This window comes from Manis javanica, chromosome 3, assembly GCF_040802235.1.
Source record: "Manis javanica isolate MJ-LG chromosome 3, MJ_LKY, whole genome shotgun sequence".
NCBI classification, from domain to species: Eukaryota; Metazoa; Chordata; class Mammalia; order Pholidota; family Manidae; genus Manis; species Manis javanica.
Window position 1 is genome coordinate 46641167 of NC_133158.1, and position 24599 is coordinate 46665765.

Consider the following 24599-nt stretch of genomic DNA (forward strand, 5'->3'; position numbering starts at 1 on the left):
GAGCAGATTGTTCCAGGTAGTGGGACCAAAGGGTCCTGGATTGCCTTTTGAGGTATGGGTCCAATCCAAAACTTGCCTTTTGGGGTACTGATCTGGGAGGATGAACCCACTTACTCCTTTGCACCACCTTTTGTAAAGGTAGGTAAACTTTTTAAGAGGCCAGATATTAAATGTTGCAGGTTTTCTGGGCCAAGAGCCAAAGATCTAGGATATTGTAAAGGGATTTATATGATAAAAGGAATAAATTTTAATTGGTGAAATTCAAATGTAATAATAATTGAGTACAATTTTCTTTTATAACACAGGTTTCCAAATGAGAATAATTTGAATTCTTTTTGGGGAATATCACTTCACCTGAGGTTCAAGGCTAGTGTTGCCTATCATCAAAATCAATTGCACTTGTTTTTCTGTTAATACTGATTTGCAATGAGATTTTACATATTTCATCATTGAAAAAACCTTCAAAGACTTTTAAATATGGATAGGTATTTCCCAATACTGACATCAGACTATGAGCATAGGACTTATAACTGTTTATTTATCACTTGCAAGGCAATTCTAGAATTGTTACATTTTTTCCTCTTGATATTTGCCTTTTAGCAGATGAATAGCTTCAATTGAAGTTTAGGTGGAAGCTCCTCAACTGCAGTTAAATGGATTTTGCAATATGGAAATTAATTTCAGGTTTGCACTAAGGCTTATTAAAATGCTGTTGGAATTGTATTTGAGATCACAGAATATGCCATCTACAAATGTGTGGCAGTGAAGTCTTACTTCTTCTAACTTTGGACAACATGGAAAGTATATGAAATAGTTGTGATTCCAACATTGGTTCTTATCTAAATGACTTTACCTTATAGTATGTATTCCACATATAAACAGTGTTATACCTTGTGATTTTAGATAGAATTGATTAAGAAATCATGTCTGCAACCAAAGCTAATTTCTAAAACTATCCAGTGTTTGGTAATAGTGATTGAGGTCAGCTTTGAATGTACTGACTCAGAAAAATTTCAATCTTAGTCCTGAGCTCAGAAATTGAAATAAAACCTTACCACTATTAAACCACAGAACTGCTATATTAGAGATTGTCAGGATATTCAGTTACTGTTTCTGATAAAAATTTATGGAACTGTTGATAGTTAAGTCCACAAGAGCATGTGAAGTTCACTGTTCAATAACACGATTCAAGTATTTTCCACAAAATACCAGTTCATTTTAATAATACAGTGAATAGCCATAGGCTTTACCATCTTATCATCATAAGCTTTTTAAGTTTGTCATATTAAGCCTTTTCTATTCCATATGTACTTTTCTATCATTTATTGTAACACATCTTAACAGATTCCACTTCAGGTTGTACTAAATTTGTTTTCTCAATTTTGAAAATATTTTTGCCTGTAATAAAGGCTAATTCTTCAGTTACTTCCAACTTGGCACTGTCTCCTCAAATAACAGAGCAGTGCTGGAAACTTATGTCAACTCTTGCAACAAGAGTCAAGGAAAACCACTCAAAATCATTTGCTTTATTTTTTAATTGACTATTGACATTGCTCATAATATCCTCAACACTTTGAGCAACTGTTATTATTGAAAGGCTAATAGCCTTAAACAAGTTTACTTTCTCTGAGCAGTCTCTTCAGCTACAGAATAAAAAAATGACTTAATTAAATCACCATAGGTTAAGTGACTTTCCTGTGGCTAACAGATGAGCCAATCAGAAACTTACTTTGACTGCAGCCTCATTTTCTATTGTTGTGAAGAAATTCTTTGATTAAATATTCAATTTTAAATCTTCTAGTTTTTCTGACCATTGTTTTCTTGTGTTATAAATATATAAATATTTTGAATGTTTAGACTGATAATGCCAACATATATCATATTCCCTTTAACAGCTACCACATCACTGCATCTTATCCCTAATTCAGTAACAGAATAATCCATACTCCACTGTGCCTCAAAAGCCCTCTTGTTTTGACATGATGGGTATACACTGATAATAAAAAATAAATAGAATGTTGTGGCACAGTGATAGATGTGGCACTCAGAATGCTGCTGAGTTAATTGTCACTGCCATTCATAGTGCACCAAGCAGCAGAGAGAGCCACATATGCTCTCTGGGTAACTACTCAACTTTGCCATTATAGCACAAAAGCAATACGCAGGTTAGAAAAAAAAAGTGCTATTCCAATACAACTTCACTAATACACACTGAAATTTAAATTTCATGTAATTTCCATGTCAGGAAATAATGTTTGATACTTTTCAACCATTTCAAATGTAAAAACCATTCTTCGCCAAGCAGGCCATACAAAAATAAGACAGTAGCTGGATTTGCCAATATCTAATCTGTGGCAATGGACAAGAAGCAGAAGTCAAAGTCATTCCGGCCTTTCCGGAGCTCTCCTGCTCCTGAAGCGCCCACCACCTGAAGGACGTGGCAGGTTTGCTGCCAAGCACAATGAAGAAATTCAAGTAATAACAGAAACGGGAGAGCAAACCAAAATGTCTCAGGGAGACAAAAAAAGGAAGGCTTCCCTGATAATCACCAAAACATAATGAATCTCCTTATTTTTCTTCCATTTTTAACCCTACTTTTACTTTTGTTCAGGGTGCAAAAGAGCCTCCATCTCTTAATCCAGAGGACTTGGGGGAATTGCTCTGTCTCACAAGAAAGGTGCCTGAATTACAATTCATCTGAATGATACATGGTGCCTGGATTTGGGGGCAGTCGGACAGGAGGGGACTGTGGCTGCCACAGCGGAGATGCAGTCATTGCAAAAGGTGATCCAACTTTGTGTCACCGGACCTCTGGAGCTGTTGACGCAGCACCAGCCTGACCCCCCCTGGGGAAACACTGAAGCAGGAATAGGAATTACTGAATTATTGGGCTGGGGAAACTAAAAGGGGCAAAAATGACTGAAGGAGAAAGGAAGGGGGCAAAGTTGCCGGACTTAGAGGGGGAGGAGAAGGCGACAGAATCTGTCTTGATTCTCAGAGCCTGTGGCAGTCTATCTTAGTTACATGGTTAAACGAAAATAAAATCAGATATACCTGTCCAACATTTCAAAATTCATGAAAGTCCTGTCAAAATGAAAACTTTTCAGCATCACTGTGGTTCATTAGGACAATAGAATCATTCTTAAATAACTCATCTAGCTCATATGCCCGAGCATCTGCATCGATGGATATTAAATTAGGTTCACTGATAATCTGCTTCTGGTGGTCACAACAGTTGGACGTGCCATTCAGCTGAGGGTGTGGCAAGCGATCCCACAAAGTCAGGGGCAGCACGAAGAGGCCTGGACCGCAACCAGACTCGCGAGTCAGCTGTGCTATCCTGAACAAGTTGCTTAAACTCTTAGGTTTCCTCAAATGTAAAGTGTCTCAAAGGTGAACACTGAGGGCCTTGTTCCAAAGCAGGTTCTGAGTGGGTCTGGACAGGGCCTGGGACACTGCATTTCTCCCAGGTTCCAAGCAATGCCGATGTTACCAGTCCCCAGACTACACTGAGTGGAGGGGGACAAGATGATCACTATCCCCTTGATAGATCTGCAACCTCCCAAGGGTCAAGGATGGTAGGATGGGGTCAGCTTGGGGGATACACAGGTTCCTCTTATTAAAGTGCCAGGCTCTCCTCAGCCCCCTCACCACCATTTGCCTCTGAAAAGGACCAAAACTTACCGTTCCCAGGTCATTCCTTTATATAAAATTACCTATTTGTATGTCCTGTAAGCCTTTAACACTCAAGGCCCTAAAGCTGGACGCATGGCTGTCTGGCTCACCTGCTGTACCAGCGCTCCCAGCCCCAGTGAAGAGCGCTGCCATCTGCCAAGGTGCTGGAGCCACAGAGCTGCAGGAAGCCCAGCTCCCCCAACCACCCCTCACGCGGTCCAGTCCATTCCTAAAATAGATCAGTTCTCCTTCCTAGGCAGCTCTGGACTCTCTCCACTTAGAAAGGGACAGTGGCAAGTATCTCATTATGTCAGGCTTTGAAAACCCTGTCTCCTAGATTCTTGAGCATTGCCACCACCCATTAGGTATCAGCTAAACCTCAATTCCTGGACTGTAATAGGGTCCCTGTTCACACCCTCTTCGACACTTGCTTATTTTGGTTATTCACGGTCTGTTCCACCCAAGAACACATGGGGCCGTGCTGTCTGTCGGTGTCCTCTCTCTGACATGAGTAAATGCTTCAACGTGACTCTATGATCACTCTCAGGGACCTCATGCTAATAAGACATTATTTTTCTTCAGGGTAGGACTTTTCATTTTTAAATTGTTTTCAGGATTAGTACCGATTGCTTCTTTTGACTAGGAGTGTCTTCTGCAGGAAGTAAAGGAGGTATTTCAAGTTCACTGCTTTAACGTGACAAGCGAGGATGAGTTCCTGCTTCACCTCTTGTACCTAGTCACTGCTAGTCCCCCATGTCTAGTGAAAATAGGGTGGAAGTAATCTGCAGAGCAAGTCAAGCTGGGGAGGAAGACCATGGTTAGAGAACAGCTACATGGGGAGCCTCTGGGGCAAGCTTCCAAGTTCTTCCAGGCCACTACAGGGGCAGGAGACACCTCCAGGGAAGCATGTCTGTGCAAGGTCACCGGTGCCGCCAGCACCCATCTGCCTGCGTGGGGAGGCAGGCCCGCGAGGAAGCTGCATGTGAGTCAGAGGTGGTGAGCAATAGTTAATGAAGGCTGAGGAAACACTCTGTGACAGCAAAGCATCACTGAGTGTCAGGGCGGTACCGGCCATGATCCAGGGCCTTGGCAGACCCAACCCCGACCACTCTAGGGGTCAGCTAGCGCAGAGTGCTGAAGGCGGGGTCAGGGATGTACATGGGGGTCGGGGGAGGGCCCAGGAGCCGCTAGGAGCACAAGCCAGCCCGATCTGACTTGTTGGAGCGGGGGACCTCTGTCTCCCTTTGGAACTTCTCTACCTCAGGTGAGCACTCAAACCCCATCATTAGGCCCATCGTTCCCAACTTCATTCAGGCAAAGCCACTGGCCACTGCAAAGCAAATACTCCTGTGTGGTAACATCGGTCTCGTAGGTTCTGATACAGATGAACAGGCTTTTCGCCCAAAGAAATTCTGGTCCGTATGTTCACTCTAAGGAAGGAAGGAGACCTTAGGAATGAAAAGGGGAATCTTAATGTGGGACTCCAGTTTCCCCAATATTATTACTGTTTATTAACTTGGGAACTGGTTTCTTACTTACCCTCTCTTCTCCCTGATCTAACTCAAATCCCTGAAGGCTGGAAGAGCAACAGGTATGCCTGGGCAGGGAGAGGGGCCGCTGGACACATGCCGGTCAGGTCTAATGGCAATGCTCGTTAAAAAATGGGCCTGAGCCACAGTTACTCCTCCTGACAGCCTCCCTGAAGTTGTAGAGGGAAAAGTCTACTGAAAAATCATCCCTCTGAAAACATTTAAATATTGTAATTATGGCAAACTATAAAACACATAACCTCAAAATTCTGAAACAGATGTACTGTGCAATAGCAAAACCAAAATAGTGAAGGAATAATATCAAGACTCCAGAAATAAAAGCAAAATAATGCTGCTTAATCATTCACCAGAACACCACTCACCTGGTTTCCCCATGTGGCTTTTTCTTAACATTCACAGAAAAAGATTCCTTCATGCCATGGACTCCAGCTCTGCAGTTAAAAACTGTAGTCTCTGAACTCTCCCTACATTGTGCTAAGATCCTTATGTATATCCTCATTGAAACCCACATAAAATGTCAAATAGTGGATTCTAGTTACTCCCACTTTACAAAGGAACATGAGGCTTAGAGGACAAGCATGACGCAGGGAAGAGCAAGGACTTGAACCCAGTTCTAGAGCTCCAAACCGTCACCACACACAGTGGGGCCTTCCCACACATGTGCTTGCTCAGACCAGGTGGCCAACGCCACTGGTCTTACAGAAGCTTGTGTGGGACTCAGATGTGGAGGGGTAGGCCTCTCCTCCTGCAGTGAAATCAACTCAGCACAAGGCACTTACAGCCTCTGAGAGCTACTGACAGGATGTCAAGTCACATCCATTCACTTCTGAAAGGAGAAATGACAAAAAGAAACAAAGTGCTCAAGTTTTATATACTCGTATCTGGTTATTCCTTTCTTGGAGGTTTGTAACATTTTATAATGCAGTGTGACTTTTAATACTACATATAATTATACACATAGGGACTTCAGTAATGGAACATTTTAAAACAGTAAGACTTGTCAGATTGGCCACACGCACCTCCTTACCCTCCGGGTCATGCCTGGCCGAAACACAGAATCACTGTATTGTCTTCAAAAACACAAGATGCCCCGGCCCGACTCCACGTCCTCCTCCATCCTTCACCAGGAGCTCTGCCACCACTCTTCCTGCCCCACAGTTTAAGATGGATTTCATCAGCCAACATGATCCCTGTTCTAATACTCTGCTCCTCATAACCCAGCTGAGACTGGACAATGGTACCTGGTAAAAGCAAAAGGAAGCAAATTTGAGGCTCCCCATCCCTTCTCACTGCTCTCAAGCTGCAGCCCCAACTTCCAGGGATGGCAGGATTCAGATACATGGTTTGAGGAGACTAAAATTTTCATGGCAATTCCCACCCAACTTTTAAATGAAATGACAAACCCTCAAGGTGAGAAATTATGAAACATCAACTGTTTGCAGTTAAGGCTGTCTACTGAAATCTGTGGGGTATAGGTTTCCCCCACAATCCAAAAGTTGAACATTCTATGACACATTTTTAAAGGCAAAATTGCATAAAGCAGAGTATTCCCAATTTTCCAGAAGTTCAAATTGTGGCACTGGTACCTGCTTTCACTAACTGAAGATAGCTGAAGAGGATTTCTGCTTTAAAAAATAAAACCATTACACTACTAATGTAGGTCCTTTCATAAAAGCCAAGTGGTGCAGCATGGATTTTCAGAAAGCAGGGGCTACCTGTGCCTTGTTGTGTGTTTAAATCATAGTATAGTGTTTCAGTTAGAGAAGTAGCTATCTTTTTGTCTTTGAAGGGTTTAAGATAACTGATGACAAATACCTTGTGTCCTTCATTTAAGGTGAATGTTATCCTACAGTTACGATGCAAGAACACCCAGGTTCTAATCACCGCTCACTGTGGGGAGCTGGAACCTGGGACCTTGGCTGTACACAATGGCAAAGAGAAAGATAAACACACAAACTGATGCGCTGCTCACCTTACTGAGTGAGTCTTGCACAAAAAAGACCTAGTGCATCAAACACAGGGATATGTCAAACTCCCTGTACAGGCGGAAAGCCCGGGCAGTATCCCCAGGACGGTTCTCAGTGGACTCACTGACACTGTTATGCATTAGGAGGGATGATGATAAAGAACAAAATTCACTATTTTCTTAGGGTTTCTTTTCTTGTTCTTTGTACAATTACTCAAGGTATGTTTTCACCTTAGGAGAAAAGTCTAGGGAAGGAGAGCCATGGTTAAGATGAGAACAACTTCTGCTCACTTTCCTGACAACAAAGGCTCCCCAGTGTCAGGCCACCTGCCATCCCAAGTAGGATCCTAAGAAATTCGAATACGGTCTCAGTATACCAAAGTCAGTTTTCCCCTCAATCTTAATCTTAAAATTACAATTTTTTTCATATATGGCATGAAGACCAAGTTCTGTACCTGGAATGAACTATCTGATCTATTAGGTATGATCATTACTACAAAAAAGGATATAAAAATGAGTACCTGAGTGCTAACAAAAGTAAAGGCAGGCCAAAAGGGAATTGGGAACTGACCTAGAAGAAATTTATAATTTGCTATCTCCTCTCTGCATTTTGTTTATGTATTTCCCTATTATATGACTTACTACGATGTAAGTTTAAACAACAGAGGAACTGGGTAAGAGGATACACTGGCCAACACTATGGTGCTTTTGTGAGCCTTATATAATTAGTGCAGACAATGACTTTTCACATGTAGTTCTAGCATACTTTAAGTAAAATTAAGCCTAGGTTTTTTAGAGTCCAATATCATATAAAATGTACCATTTAACTAAGTAAAATGCTCATATCCTAAGAAGTAACTAAAGAAAGTTTTCCTTTCTTACATGTAGTAGTTACTACTTTACGGAGCCAATCTGAAATACAGAGTCCCATTTAACTTTTTAAGTAAGTTATTTTGCCTTCTGGAAGCCATGTCTATACTTACGCACATTAATTTAAAAAGACTTTAGGTTAGAAACTAATTCATGATAGCAGAAATTCTAACCTTTGTACAAGAAAGTCCCTGATATGTGCCATCCGAAGACCTGGTAGAGGAGGAATACTATTACTGGCATTTCCTCTTGCTTCCAAGACGGACAAAGCCTACTGGAGAAAATCCTCTCTCTCTCACATCCATTCCAAACACTACAAACTATTAGCACTTGGAATCAGACAGAAACTGTGAATATAGTAGTCACATAAACAATCAGTCCATTTTAAAAATCAAAATGATCTGTTAAACCTGCAGTTTTTATCTTCTGAGATTTTTGAAGCCTATGTCAGTGTAACTACTATTTTCTTTTTTACACATTTGACTCAACTTACACGCAGTATACCTACCAGACCATTACCTGGACCAGGTTAATTGCATAGGAAGATTTTTACTGTGTTTACATTTTCTTAAGTTAATTTTAAAAAAGCATAGTAAAGAGTCTGAGGACAAATTATTCAACTGTTTATCATACATAAGACCGCATGACTATAATACAAAGGGGGGTTCTTTTTCATTTAACGTTACAATATACACAGCAAGTCCGGACCAGATCTTACAATCTGCACACAGGTATTTAACCTTTTCCATGCTGTTTATGTTTACAATGCACAGAAGTCCTGTAACCAAACCGTGTAGTAAAGCACACAAAACTGGACTGTAACATAACACAGTATGCAGAAGCATTGGGTTTTACGATTTCCTTTATGTAAATAGCGGTTTAAAAACTTTAATTTGCTTTCATTTTTTGGTGCTTGCTAAGATGTGGCAACCAGCACAGAAAAAAAATGACCTGACCAATATAGCATCTTCACCTTCTGTTCCTCGGCAGCAGTAACTTCTGACTGCCTATTGATATTGCTATACTCAAGGTGATATCCTATGATTCACTGTAAACCTTCATGAACTACCAAGTTCAAAAATCATCCACAGGCTTGACATTTGATTACAAAATAAATATGGATTTCCTGATTAACAACAAAAAAATTGTGTGGTTCATAAAAATGGTATTTCCAAGTTCCCATTACCATTCATATAGTTCTAAGCCTTTCATCACTGTTACATATAAAAACCTGCTTTTGTTCGGAAAACATCAACCTCATCAGCCACATGGAATTGACCAATAAAAAGCAACGTGGTGTTCTGCTGAGTTGTTTAGAACAGGGTTATTGGCAGAGGTAGATTACTGCTTCTTTTCTAGGCTTCTTTTGATCCTGGACAGGTAATTTGCTTATCTTCATTCTCCCAATTCAATCACTCAAAATATAACACCATAAAATTGGTCAATTTAAAATGGGAACACAAATTTAGCAACTGCCAGACTGTGTTACATTAAGGCAGCATAATCTCAAAACTAGGCACCTGTTAAACTCCAGCCTGTTAGCTTCAGGTCGCACATGAGAGTTTTGCTTTGATCACACTCATATTCTGGACCTGCTGGTGCAATCAAGGTCTTGCTTTCAAGTTTACAAGGAGGTTAATCAGGAATACAAGAATCAACTGCTGGTTCCATAGCTTCTGGATCCAGTGTCCCTTTACCTTCAGAAGCCTGAACACATTTTAGAATGTAACAGATGTTGTAATCTTGAATTAGATGTCAATCTATTATGTTCAGTACACAGATTGCTGTAAATGTATTGGCTATGGATTCAACAACAGTTCCAGTTTTGTTTAAGCAATAGTACAGCCATAATTTTCAACTGACATTTAAAAATGGTCTAGTTACACCTTGTGTCAAAGTGCAGAACTGCTACATTATTGGTTACAGACATCTATGTGCTATAAAAACAGCTTTGGTACAATAAATTATCAAAAAAGAAAATAAATTTTTGTAAAATTCACAGCATAATTGTGAGGCAAAAAAGCAGTCACATAAAATTCTGCATTTTTAAAAAATGTTCAGGATGAACAGAAGACATCTTTGTGCAGAAGAAATGGTGGAGATACCACGTGCCGAGAAAAAGCAAAAGAAAAAGTAAAAAGCAGGAAGGGACACAGCTGTAGCTATTTCCATCAAAGCAAACCACTACTTCTGTGACCTTCAACCAATAAGGAAGTCAACTTATGACACACGCAAAGTGACCTTGCAATACCTTACAATTAGTGGGTCACAAAAGTCTATTTTAAAAGAAAGGCCTCTTGAATTACCCATTCTCTGTGTTTTCAGCATTAAGGACTGTCTGCAAAAGCATGTCCGAAAGTGATTGCATCTGAAATGGTAGGCTCTTCTAATTCTGAGTCCAAATCCATAAGGCCAAAGGTTATCCCAAAGACCACCACTCAGACCTCCCCAGGACTGGCCATGACTGACCGGTTGATTGCTTCTCAGTGCACCTTGGTTAGGAGACCAGTCACATCCTGTTACTATCGTACTGTGGCCTCTACAACAGGAGACCCACAGGATCCCGTGTAATTGCTGCTTTGCTCCTCAGTAGGTTCAGACAGGAGAGTGCTGATCCCCGCCACTCAGCATGCTTACCACGCCTTACAAACTCCAACACAACGGTCCCTTCCGCACAGCTGAAGGTGGTGTTTGTGTAAGCTGGAGGTCCCGCTTCCTTACAGTACTGCATTCCGTGCCCAAGTGTGTTTAGCGGACTTAAAAACCCAAATTACCCACCCCCCACCCAAAACCAAACAAAAACAAAAAGGAAAAAAGGTAAACAAGAAAGGAAAAAACACCCTCATGGGGCCCTTTATGCAAATTATGTGCAGTGCCTTTTTATTTTAAAATTAGTTGGCAAATGACCAAGACCAACATTTGAATGTTAACTTTTGTGGAATAGAAAGACAAAACCCCACTACGACAGGGATGGGGGGTGGGGGCTGGGGGAGGCAAAGAGAGGACACCGCTGAACTATCCGTGGAGATGGGTTTGGACATGGCTCTTTTAAAAACTTCATTGTCCCTTTGCAATCTTTCAAGTTAAAAAAAAGTCAGCTTTGCCCTCTTGTAGCGGTTCAGTGTGTTAATCTCCTTCTGATGCAAGCAGCTTTGCACTTTGTTTTTTGGAAAAAAACACCACTTCTATAAAAACACACAAGAAACAAACTCAAGTTTCAATTTAGTCACGAGCTAGCTACAGGACTCTGTTGCACACAAACTCCTGTCATTGGGGACTCTTCTCTGTCAGCCCCTTGCCTCATTGTCAGATGTCCTTCAGTCATGTAATGTGCAGGACCTGTATTAGCAGAAAACTGGTATGTTGGATGTCCAGCTATGCCAGTCTCTTGGCGGGGATTGGAGTAGACGGTTAAATTAACGTCCATAGCTCCATTCTGTCCAAAGTCCAAGGTATTAGCAGCCACTGGGCGATTCTGGTAGGCCTGATTGCCTTGATTACCAGTAGAGGAGGAAGATGTAGAGGAAGAAGTAGTTGAGGAAGACAGGGAGGTCATGGAGTGGTGACTATGGCCAACCTCCATGGAATCCTGGGTAGAGGAGCTATTCGTTGGAGAATTGTAGACCCTTGGCCTGGTCCGGTTGCCCAAGGCTGGTTGTCCGTGGTGGTGGTGGTGGTGGTGGTGGTGGTGGTGGTGATGGGAACTGTTTCCGTGGTGATGATGCAATGCATTCTGTTGAGGGGCTACATGAAAGGTTGTTTCTTGAACAGGATGAGTTTCAACAGTGACTTGTGTAGGAGCTTCAGTGCCTGACCAACCAAGGGGAGCAGGAAATTGCTGACGCACCTGTAAGAAGATTTTAAAAGGACTTAGAGTATTGTTTATTCAGAGTATTTCTGACCAAACTTTAATCTTTAGTCAAAAGCCACAACACCAGCATTTACTACTATTATCAGACAGGCGGAATTGCTTCCTTACAGTACTGCATTTTGGAAACTTATAATGTGTTAGATAGTTCTATGATGTAGAATTCCACGTATGTGCAAGGAAAAAAATATTTTATTATGAAAGCTGTAGTTTTTTGGCAAGTTATACCCATAAATAGGCCCACAGATTTCACTGGCCACTTTTCTTTCTTTGGGAACATTGGTTTTATGCCAGGGGTTAGCAATCTTTTTCTGGAAAGAGCCAGAGTGTAAATATCAGGTTTGAAAGGAATTCTCCACTTTCCCCCTAAAGCCCCTCCTCTCTTCATCTCTGTTTCAATAAAAGCACTCCTCTCCATCCCACTGCTCAACAACTCCTCCAGCCAAACCATCAGCAAGTACTGGGTCTCCCTTCAAAACAGAGCCCACATCTGGTCTCTTCCCTCCATCTCCAGCACCACCATTCCTGTCCCAGACCACTAATAAAGAAAATAGACCCCCTAAATCAACTCCCAGCTTTCATCCTTGCCTTTTTTCAATCCATTCTCCAGAGAACAGGAAATCTTTTAAAAATACAATCCAATCACTTCCCTATTTAAAATCCTTTAATGACTTCTTGTTGCACTTAGAAAAACAAAATAATCCAAAATCTATACAATGGTCTGCATAACATGGTCAATGTCATTTCTCCAACCTTCTAGCCATCCTTCCTCTTGCTATCTGGGTTCCAATCACACCTGTCTTTCTGTTTCTCCACCTGGTCATTTTCTTTCAAGTACCCCAGGGCTTTTTGTACTCTGTTTCCTTCAGCCTATAATACTCTGATTCCTAATTTCTACTTTGATGCCTCTTACTTGCCATTTCAGTGCCAGTTTTCCCTGACCACTCTGGCCAATTCTGCCCTAACTCCTGGGGGAGAAGCTACAAGATGTCCACAAAAAATATATTCTTCTGAAAGCTTTTCCTTTAAGATCAGGTACAAGACAAGGATGCCCACTCTTCCCACTTTTATTCAAAATAGTACTAGAGGTCCTAGCCATGGCAATCAGACAAAACGAAGAAATAAAAGGCATCCAGATCAGTAAGAAAGAAGTTAAATTGTCACTGTTTGCAGATGACATGATATTGTACATAAAAAACCCTGAAGAATCCACTCCAAAACTATTAGATCTAATATCTGAATTCAGCAAAGTTGCAGGATACAAAACTAATACACAGAAATCTGTTGCATTTCTATATGCTAATGATGAACTAGCAGAAGAGAAATCAGGAAAACAATTCCAATCACAATCACATCAAAAAGAATAATACACCTAGGAATAAACCTAACCAAGGAAGTGAAAGACCTATACTTTGAAAACTACAAGACACTCATGAGAGAAATTAACGAAGATACCAATAAATGGAAACACATCCTGTGCTAATGGATAGGAAGAATTAATATTGTTAAAATGGCCATCCTGCCTAAGCAATCAACAGATTCAATGCAATCCCTATCAAAATACCAACAGCATTCTTCAACAAACTAGAACAAATAGTTCTAAAATTCATATGGAACCACAAAAGACCTTGAATAGCCAAAGCAATCCTGAGAAGGAAGACTAGCTGGGGGGATTAAGCTCCCCAACTTCAAGCTCTACTACAAAGCCACAGTAATCAAGACAATTTGGTACTGGAACAAGAACAGACCCACACAACAATGGAACAGATTAGAGTGCCCAGATATAAAACCAAGCATATATTGTCAATTAATATATGATAAAGGAGCCATAGATATACAATGGGGAAATGACAGCCTCTTCAAGAACTGGTGTTGGCAAAACTGGACAGTTACATGCAAGAGAATGAAACTGGATTATTGTCTAACCCCATACACAAAAGTAAACTCAAAATGGAGCAAAGAACTGAATGTAAGTCATAAAACCATAAAACTCTTAGAAGAAAACATAGGCAAAAACCTCTTGAATATAAACATGAGCAACTTTTTTCCTGAACGCATCTCCTTGGGCAAGGGAACCAAAATAAAAAATGAACAAGTGGGACTACATCAAGCTAAAAAGCTTCTATACTATCAGGAGAATAAAAAAGCATCCTACAGTATGGGAGAATATATTTGTAAATGACATATCCGACAAAGGGTTAACATCCAAAATATAGAAAGAACTCACATGCCTCAACACCCAAAAAGCAAATAACCTTATTAAAGAATGGGTGGACGATCTGAACAGACACTTCTCCAAAGAAGAAATTCAGATGGCCAACAGACACATGAAAAGATGCTCCACATTGCTAATTATCAGGGAAATGCAAATTAAAACCACAATGAGATATCACCTCATACCAGTTAGGATGGCCAGCATCAAAAAGACTAAGAACAAATGTTGACAAGGATGTGGAGAAAGTGGAACCCTCCTACACTGCTGGTGGGAATGTAAACTAGTTCAACCATTATAGAAAGCAGTATGGAGGTTCCTCAAGAAACTCAAAATAGAAATACCATTTGACCCAGGAATTCCACTCCTAGGATTTACCAAAGAATACAAGTTCTCAGATTCAAAAAGACATATGCACCCCTATGTTTATTGCAGCACTATTTACAGCAGCCAAGATATGGAGGCAACCTAAGTGTCCATCAGTAGATGAATGGATAAAGAAGATGTGGTACATATACACAATGGAATACTATTCAGCCATAAGAAAGAAACAAATCCTACCATTTGCAACAACATGGATGGAGCTAGAGGGTATTATGCTCAGTGAAATAAGCCAGGCGGGGAAAGACAAGTACCAAATGACTTCCCTCATTTGTGGAGTATAACAACGAAACACAACTGAAGGAACAAAAGAGCAGCAGACTCACAGACTCCAAGAAGGAACTAGCGGTTATCAAAGGGGAGGGATGGGGGAGGCTCGGTGGGGAGGGAGGGAGAAGGGGATTGAGGGGTATTAAGTTTAGTACACATGGTGTGGGGGTGTCACAGGGAAGACAGTGTAGCACAGTGAAGGCAAATTGTGAATCTGTGGCATCTTACTACATTGATGGACAGTGACTGCAATGGGGTATGGGAGGACTCGATAATATGTGTGAATGTAGTAACCACATTGTTTTTCAGGTGAAAACTTCCTAAGAGTGTACATCAATAATACCTTAATAAAAAAACATTGTATAAAAATATATATATATTATTCTTTCTGAGCACATGGCTGCCCTACACTTCCCAGCCTCCCCTGCACTTAGGTAAGGCCACGTAACTGAATTTTATTCAACAGAATATGAATGAAAGTTTCTATGTCATAGCCAGACCTGACCCACAAAATAGCTCCCACAGCCTTCTCCTTGCTGGATGACCAAGATAACTAGGCCCTAAGGGACTGGGGAGCCACAAGATGGCAGGAACCTGGGACATGGGAGAGCATGTTACTGACCTCAATAACCACTCAGGACTGTCACATAAAAAAGAAACTTCATTCTCTTTAGGCTATCAATCTGGAAGATTTACCTTCTGTCCATTTGCATTAATACACTGAACCCAACAGTCATCTCTATCACATTATCCCATCTTACTTTCTTTGTATCAATCAGTGGTACTTGCAATTTCTATTAATTTGATTCTTTTGTTTATTTAATGTGTCACTTTAAACACTAGGAAGGTAAAGCCTGTCTATTACCAGTAGCTAGCACAAATCATTAAGTATATACTCAGTGACAGTGGTGTGAGAACCAAACTCCCAGAAATACTTCTGAGAACAATCCAGCAGAAAGTTCCCAGGAAATACTAATGACTCTTAAACAATGAAACTACTCAAATTCATGCATGAGAAGGAATAAGCAAAATAAAATGAAACTCTGCCCAATACCATTTTCCATTTCAGATTGATCAAAGGTGATCACACTTTTTTTCCAAACTGTCAGTGCATGCTAAGCTGGTTAAACTGTATGGAGGGCAATTTGGCAACAATGATCAAAATTACATATCCTATTACCCTAACCTGCCAATGACATATCCAGAAATCTGTATCGTAGAGAATCGTGTATGTGTGAATGACATACATACACAGCATTACAGCATCCTTTAACAGTGCAAAGACTGGAAATAAACCATATGTCCCTAACGGGACTACAGAAATGACTCATGGACTATCTGAACATGGGATACTGTGTGACAAGAAAGAAGAAGAAAAAGCTTTCCATACACTGATATAAGAGCTCCAAAATGTGTGTATAAAGCAAGATTTGAGAAAGTGTGTATGGTATATGCTACGCCTTATACAAAGGTAAAGAACAGACATTTGTATATGTTTGTACTTGTATATGCATAAAATATCTCAAGAAGGATTCAAAAAACTAGTAATATTGGTTTAGAAATTAGGTGACCAGAAGACATGGAAGACTTAATTGAATCCTCTTTCATACTATTTTTTAACCATGTAGTCGACTACACAGACTATTCAAAAATGACATAAAAAAGAATTTGAGTCAAGTAAAGCAAAATACTGACCTCTGTTAAATACAGGTGAGAGGTACACAAGTGTCTTATACTACTCCTGGTCCATTTTTATGTGTTGCTAGTATTCCGTGTATTTGGAGGGAGGAAAGAAGGAAGGAAACTCATTCTAAAGAATAGACCTGAGGTAGAAACAGTAGTGACCAAAGCAAAGAGGGAAGAAGAGTGTTCTAAACTGAGTGCTGTATATGTGAGAAATGTGCGAGCACAGTGCATTCCAAAAATGAAAGAAAACACAGGAAGACCAGAGCAAATAAAAAGGACAAATGGCCCAGGGAGGGTAAATCATGGCAAGCACCGAAACTTTCTTAAGAAGTCTGAATTTTATTTAAACACAAGAGAAAGCCACTGGTTTTAAAGGAAGGAAAAGCCACATCAGACTGCTTTACTGATAATTCACTTGCCTGCAGAGAAGAGAATGGTGTGGGGACTGGTAAATTTATTAGATGCCAGAAGACCATTTAGAATATTCCTTACAGTGAGATAGGCTAGAGAAGGTTGTAGCAATGGGGTGCAGTGAGGTCGAATAAAAATGTACTCACAAGCCATATGATTTACTATATGATTCAATGTGGGGTAGGAGGCAGAGAGCAGCCAAGGATTAACTCCCTAGTCCCCAGCTGTATGATGGTAGCAAATGGGTAAATTTAGGGCCATTGGTACAAAGAAAAGTAGCTGTGATGGAGGTGAAAATGATGGCATCAGTTTAGGTGATGCATCTTCAGTGTCATGCTGTGCAGACTTTCAAAGTGATATTTAGAGTAAACAATTAGAAATAAATGCTCTGGGGCTCAGGACTGAAGTCTAGGTCAGAAATAAAGATTCAGGAGTGACTTGTATCAAGATGGTACCTGCAGTCATTGGTAAGAGCAGGTGAGGTCAACAAGAAGTGTGCAAGGTGACAGAGAAAGGACACAGGGCACAAGGAGGAATACCATATTAATGTGGAGCACAGAAGAGAATCCAAAAAAGGAGACAGGGAAGGAAAAACCAGAGTCGGGGAAGAGGGAGGCATCCTGTCAAGGAAACCAGAGGGACAGGGCTTCACAGAGCAGAGAAGTCGGCATCGCCAACAAAGCTGAGGAATGAGAAAAGCCAGGAGCGTCTGTTGGACTCCTCAGTAACGCCTGCTGGTGGCCCTGCGAGAACGGTTTCCCAGTGGAGGGTGGGGGTGGGGGTGGGGACGGCCGACTAGAGCAGGCTAAAGGGTTCTTAAAGGGCCAAGAAACTGAACCCACAATAGCAGAAATGCAAGGCAATAAAGACATGAGCCAGGCCGAGAAAGGATGATAACAGGAAGAAAAATGGATAGAAGAGGCTGCAAGCACAGGCATGAGAACTGACAAAAGGCAAAGCCCTTGCATGGGCAGGGCACCAAGGCAGCTGGCCTCAGACAGGAACACACTGCCTCTGCTGAAAAGGGGGTGGCAGAGAAGTGGACCAGCACTCCAGGCTGGGTGAGGCACCTGGAAACACAAAGCGCGGACGTGCCTTCTTCTGAAGACTCTTCCTTACACAGCACAGAGAACAGAGGAGGGAGTCACAGGTTTCTCGGAAGAGTAGAAAAGTTTGAAACAATTATTAGTATTATTAGTGATGGAAGGGAGATGACCTGAGGAATACATCAGATGGCTGGGCAGAGGCTGGGGGATATTAAAGGACAGGTGAACATCCACCTGTGTGCTCTTCTCCGTCAGCACCCAGCAGCCCCAGTCACAAGGCGGGGCTGATGAGCACCAACATCAGTTTTACTTCACTCATCCAATAATACACTGGCCTCTCATTAGAAAACACCTCAATGCAGCACTCAATATGAATTACCTACTTATTTTACAATGTTTAATAAATATGTTTACTATCACCATCTGCTTTATCCCATTATAAAAAAAAATCTTCAACAGGTTTGAAAATTGAAGAAACAAAAACCTTTAAAAACTCCCAAAAAAACAAAACAAAACAACATGGATGATAAACCAAACCTCAAACTGATTCAGAATCAAGGACTATCCATGATAAAAAATCATGCGGTGGGGTGGGTAGGAGAATATGGTAATTAAGATGAAGAGCCAGGGAAGTTACCTAACCCAAGAAGTCTCAGGTCCCAATGAAAAATGAAAATCCAAACAGTGTAAGGCACAAAATGCTGATACAGTAAATGAGGTTAAACACAGAAAAGGAAAAAAAAAACACTTGGAGCAATGGCTGGTTATTAGCTATTTCTAAACAAGGGGGAAGTAATTTGCAAAGATGTGCTTCAGAATTCCTTATAAATGAGGAAGCTCTGAACATTTAGAGTACATGATATAATCATTCTAAAGGCATGTGACATCCAAAACTGCTAACCCTGGGCACGGCAGGGGACAGGAACATATGTCGACACAGAAGCATACCTGGGGACTGTGTGTCTCACAGTCCATGGCCTGGACAGCAGCAGTGAAGTGTCCACCGCTATGCCGATGCTGATGCGTTGGATCTGACCGGGCCCTCCCACTGTTGCTCGTCCCCGATGATCCACCTTAAGTAGCATAACACAGTAACACTTGTGAGTTTAAAGTTAATTCTGCTCAAGGACACGTTCTCCAACTATGTATATTCCAAAACTATGATGTTAAAGCAGAAAGTATGTCACAAGAATACCTGTATTAACCTGCAAGTATATCAGAAAAGTCTCCCAGTTCTCTGACAATGTTCTTTCCCATCAACCACTGAACTAAAGTACAATCAAGTTTGGTTAAGGAAAACTCAAGTATTTCTACTTACAAAACAATGAAAAATTCTGGTTAATACAGTTTTGTTTCCAACTACCAAGCAGTATTTATTACATGCATAGTAAGCTTGGGGGATGTGATCTTTTTTTTTTTTTTTACTAACTACAAAGAACAGATTTAGGTAAAGTAATTCCTCCCCACCCTATTAGGAAATTTTAAAAACACTTCAAAATATCCCCCACTTTGTAAAAAAAATAGTAAACATTTCAAAGCCTCATCTCGTATCAAAAGAACAGACCTGAGCTTGAAGATGTACTGGAGGTGGTGCCCGAAGACTGTGACTGCTCCATTGCAGGACTTGTGGACACACTATTACTTGTATTTGTACCTTCATCAGCTGTCTTCTTGAAAAAACTGTGCTGCAGGGCATAGTAAGGTTGAATTCGAGTTTTGGGGTCATAATCAAGCATCCTTAAAATGAGGTCTTTGAACTTCAAGTAGTCAGCTACAGTATGACCCGATTCCCCAGCACGACGTCCACCAGGTCCTCCTGTTTCTACTCCAAGAATATTATGAAGTTTTCGGGTTCCTGGTGGTTTATACTCCTGAAGAGAGGAAAGATAAAAAGGCTTTCTCTAAATCTGATTGAATATGTAAAAGCCTACATAATTTCAAGTATGCTTAAGTATATTGTATGTTGAGGCCTTTATTAAAAACAACACTTTATAGTTAGATCCTCTGCACTTTCACATATACACTGTAGTTACTCCAAATGCACTGTAGCTAGAGAAGTCCAAAATAATACTGAGACCAAAAATGACTGCAGAAGATCATGCAGCTCAAGCGTCAGCAAACTATGGCTTGGCCCAGGGCCTGTTTTTATACAGCCTCCGCTCTGAATGGTTTTTATATTTTTAAAGGTTGTACAAACAAAACCAAGTAAGAATACACAACAGAAGGCCTCCAAGCCTAACCCTTTCCCATCTGCTCCCTTATAAAGGAGGTGTGCTGACTTCTGCTCCAGATCAGCGGTTCTGAACCTCTTTTCTGCCTAATGCACCTGAGAACTTGGTGCACTTCCTTCAGTAACAGTGGCTCATTAAAGCCATCCTGATTGCCCCAAGAAAAGAATCACTGGTCTAACCCTACCTGTTCATATTTAGATAAAGAAGTTAAAAGCAAATTTGTTTATGCCTTTTAGATAGTAAATTTAATAATAAATTACCTTGACATGTGTTGAGATTTTCTGAAAACTCCTTTTTTAAGAGGTAATAGGATAACCCGTAAAATACCTATGAATATTGAATTTACTCAGAATAACATCACTGAATTTTTGCTTCTAGTTCGAATGTAGAAATTCACAAGAGACCACTGCTCTCATTCTAAAAGCTAAAACAAGCCAGGCAGATTAGCCACAACATCATTGCTTTTTTTTCTTTTTAATTTTTTATTAAGGTACAATTGATATACACTCTTATGAAGGTTTCACAAGAAAAAACAATGTGTTTACTACATTTACCCATATTATCAAGTCCCCATCCATACCCCAATGCAGTCACTGTCCATCAGTGCAGCAAGATGCCACAGACTCACTATGTGCCTTCTCTGTACTACAGTGTTCTCCCAGTGAACATCATTGCTTTTTAAAAACCCATCAGAAAGCTGAGACCTAAAGAAATCAGAACTAACTAGATTCTAGAAGATGGAAAGTCTTTCCTAGGAGAGAAGAGACCTATGTGGGTGAAGGAGCAAATGCCATAGATCTAGCAAAAAGAACCCAGCCCGACTCTGAACCAACTTCTAACAGCTATGTGTGGGTAGGCAGAATAGATAGGCTGAAGGATGGGGGCAGGCAGAAGAGCTCCAACAGGATTCCCCAGGGACCTGCAAGGCTTGAGGCAGAGCAGCAAGATGGACATAGATTGCCTGAGATGCAGAAAGTCAGGAGTGGACTGCTAGCTGGGCAATAGTGTATAGCGATCTTTCCAGCTCCAGCAACACTGCTTAAACAGTAGAAAGTAGACTCTAAGTCAAGCAAACAAAACAAAGCTCATAGTCAGCTAAACCACAAATGAGACAGACTCAGTCCTACTCTAATGGCCTGAAAGGATAAGAGACATTCCTCTTTGTGAAGGGAAATAAGATTTACTTCCATTTCAACTGTTCTTAAATACAGTAAGTCTGGCATACATTTAAACAACCAGACATAAGAAATAAAAATGGGTCCATAATAAAGTACAAAAAAAAAACAAATAGAAGACCCACATAAATGACCCAGATACTAAAACTGGCAGCCAAACACTTTGAAATGACTATGAATTTAAAGAATTTAGCTCAAGTAAGTAGACAACATGTATGAACAGACGGGAGATCTCAGAAGAAAAAATGAAGACATTTTTTTAAAAAAAAGGACAAATCTAAATGTGGAAATGCTAGAACTAAAGAAAAGGCAATTATCAGAAATGATGAATCAATCTATTCAATGGTTTTACAGCAGGCAAAAAAATCAGTGAGCTAGATGACAGAGCAAAGAAATTAACAAACTAAAGCACAACAGGAGAACAGGTCTCTGAATAAACCAGAGACCTCTGAGATAGTATTAAGCATTGTAACATACGTTTAACGGGGCCATTAGAAAAAGCAGAGGGAATAACGGAAGCAGAACAAATATTTGAAAAGATGTCTGAGGATTTTCAAAAATTGATGAAAGACCGCAACCCACAGATCCAAGAAACTTAGCAAGCTTCAAGAAAAATAAATACAGATAATTGTATCTAGGGACTTAACATCAATCTGCTGAAAAATCAAACAAAAAGAGAAATATTAAAATCAGCCAGGGGGAAGAAGGAGAAACATTATATAAAGGGAACAGTGATTAAAAAAACCACTGACTTCTCCTTAGAAACAATGTAATACAGAAAACAATGTCATTAACATCTTTCAACAATGTCATAACATCTCTTTTGTTTTGCTGAAATGTCGACCTAAAATTTTCTTACTATGGAAATTTCCATATCCATCATTAGTATCTTTCCAAAGAAGGTGAATAAAGGTATTTTAAGAAAATAACTGCTGAAATAATTCATCAGCGTAAGTTATTCACTGTAAAATAAAATTTTAAAAGAAGTTCTTCAGGCAAAAGGAACATGTAATACCAGAAGTGAGGAAGTGTAGAAACTACATGGGTAAATAGAAAAGATATTTTTATTATCTTTATGTTTTATGTAGTTTTATCTTAAAGTCATTTTTTTTTATTTAAAAAGTCAACGTGTTATGAGAGTCATAACAAATGCAGAAATGATATATGGCAAGTACAAAAGAGATGGAAGGGGTTAGATAAAAGCACATGGTGGTTATATGGTTTATACAGATGTGAAGCTGAACTGCTAAGTTAAAGATGCATACCTTAAAACAACAGAGAGATAGCTAAAAATTCAACAGAGGAGATGAAATCAAACACCAAAAAGTACTCAATTAACCTAAAAGAAGGCAAGAAAGAAGAAACACGGAACAAAGAACAGCTAAGACAACTAGAACACAGACAAAAGGCAACAGTCTTAAACCTGAAGCTCTGATAATTAGATGGGTTAAGTACTCATTGTGAAGAAAAAGACCACCAGACTGGATTAAAAAGCATGACTCAACCTTATGTTGTACACAAAGTCATGCTTTACACATAAAAGGATAGACAGGCTTGAAATAAAAGGGTAGAAAGAATATATACTATGAAAATGTTAATAATAAGAAAGCTGGTCTGGTTATAATATCAAACAAAATAGGTTATAAAAGATGATAGATTAAGAGGAACATTTCATGATGGAATGAGTTTATCATGAAGTCAAGCAATACTATACGAGTTTCAAAAAACAAAACAAAAGGCAGATTAAGACAAGTCCAAACATCTCACTGAAATTAACACTTCTCTCTCAAGTTATTAATAGAACAAATATACACAGACACATCCTTTATGGATGTAAAAGACGTAAAGAAAAGTATCAAATAACCAGACCTATACTGACATTGGTAGACCACACACTAAACAAATACAAAAAATAATAATTCTTTTCAAATGCATGTAGAACATTCACTAAGACAAATTACATGGTAGGTCATATAACAAGTGTCACTGAATTTTAAGGGAGTGAAATCATGTTTTCTGACTGCTACTGAATTAGGAATCAGTAACAAGTTATCTAGAAAAATCCTCAAATATTTTGAAATTAGGTTATATCATTCTAAATAACAACAGGTCAATAAGGCAATCACACGTGAAACTAGAAATGCTTAAAAACTAATGAGTTAAATAAAGATAAAACATCAGAAGTTGGAGGATACAGCTAAAGCAGTGCTTAGAGGGAAATTTATACCATTAAATGCTGTAAGTGAAGACAGTTTTAAATAAATTACCTAAGCTTCCACCTTCAGAAGCTAGAAAAAGCAAACTCAACCAAAAGTAAAGAGAAGAAAAGGAAATAAAGAGCAAAATCAATGAACTAGAAACTAGAACAGAAAACAAAACATACAACAAAACCAAAAGTTGATTGTTTGAAAAAAATTAATAAATTTGCTACACCTCTAGGCAAGAGTAATAGGGAGAAAAAGAAGAAAACAAATGACCAATATCAAGAATAAGAGACTTACTACAGATCCTCTAGAAATTAAAAGAATAATAATGTAATATTATAATTTTATGCTAACAAATCCAACAGTTTAGATGAGAAGTAAATTTCTTGAAATACATAGCTACCAAAATTGATCCAAAAGAAAAAGAAAGTATGAATGTCATATATTTATCAAGAAACATGAATTATAATTAATAACCTAACAAAGAATATCCCAGGTCCTTACAGCTTCATCAATGAACTTCATGAAACATTTTACAAAAGAAATAATGCCTATCATACACAAATTCTTTCAGAAAAAACAGGAAAATACTTCCCAATAGTTTTTGAGACCAGCATAACCTGAGATCAAAACCTGATGGTATTATAAAATTTTAGGCAAATATCCATTTAATGACAAAGAAACAGAATTTCTACTAATAGACCAGCAAATTGAACCCAGCAGCAATATGTAAGAGGATAGTACATCAAGGTCAAGTGTGAATCATCACAGGTTGACCTTAATATTCCAAAAACTAATTAACATATTTCACCACATAACTGGAGAAAAGTCATATGATCATCTCTATAGATGCAGGAGAAAGTATGTGACAACTTTTAAAACCCATTCATGACTAAAAAAAAACAACTATCAAAATACAAAACAGCCCTACAAAAGACACAATGCTCTGCACCACACTACTGCTCTCTCTCTCTCTCTCTCTCTGGGCAGCCACTTTCTCTTACAGATAAAAAAAATCTCTTGTGTGGGCCCGTGTCTCCTGAGTCATTCAGGG

The 24599-nt window shown here is 39.6% G+C and overlaps 1 protein-coding gene across 17 annotated transcripts in view; it reads right to left on the bottom strand.

Annotated features, from left to right (window-relative positions):
• Positions 1 to 8671: 8671 nt before the first annotated feature.
• The window catches only part of DYRK1A (dual specificity tyrosine phosphorylation regulated kinase 1A), a 151488-nt gene continuing 135560 nt past the window's right edge, over positions 8672 to 24599 (bottom strand). For all 17 annotated transcript variants that reach the window (XM_073231353.1, XM_073231348.1, XM_073231361.1 and 14 more), the window contains 3 exons: positions 19500 to 19806; positions 18884 to 19008; positions 8672 to 11908 (listed from right to left, as the gene is read on the bottom strand). In XM_073231353.1, coding sequence (XP_073087454.1) covers positions 11288 to 11908; positions 18884 to 19008; positions 19500 to 19806 — 1053 coding nt within the window. In that variant the 3' untranslated portion in view covers positions 8672 to 11287. The remainder of the gene's footprint in view (positions 11909 to 18883; positions 19009 to 19499; positions 19807 to 24599) is intronic.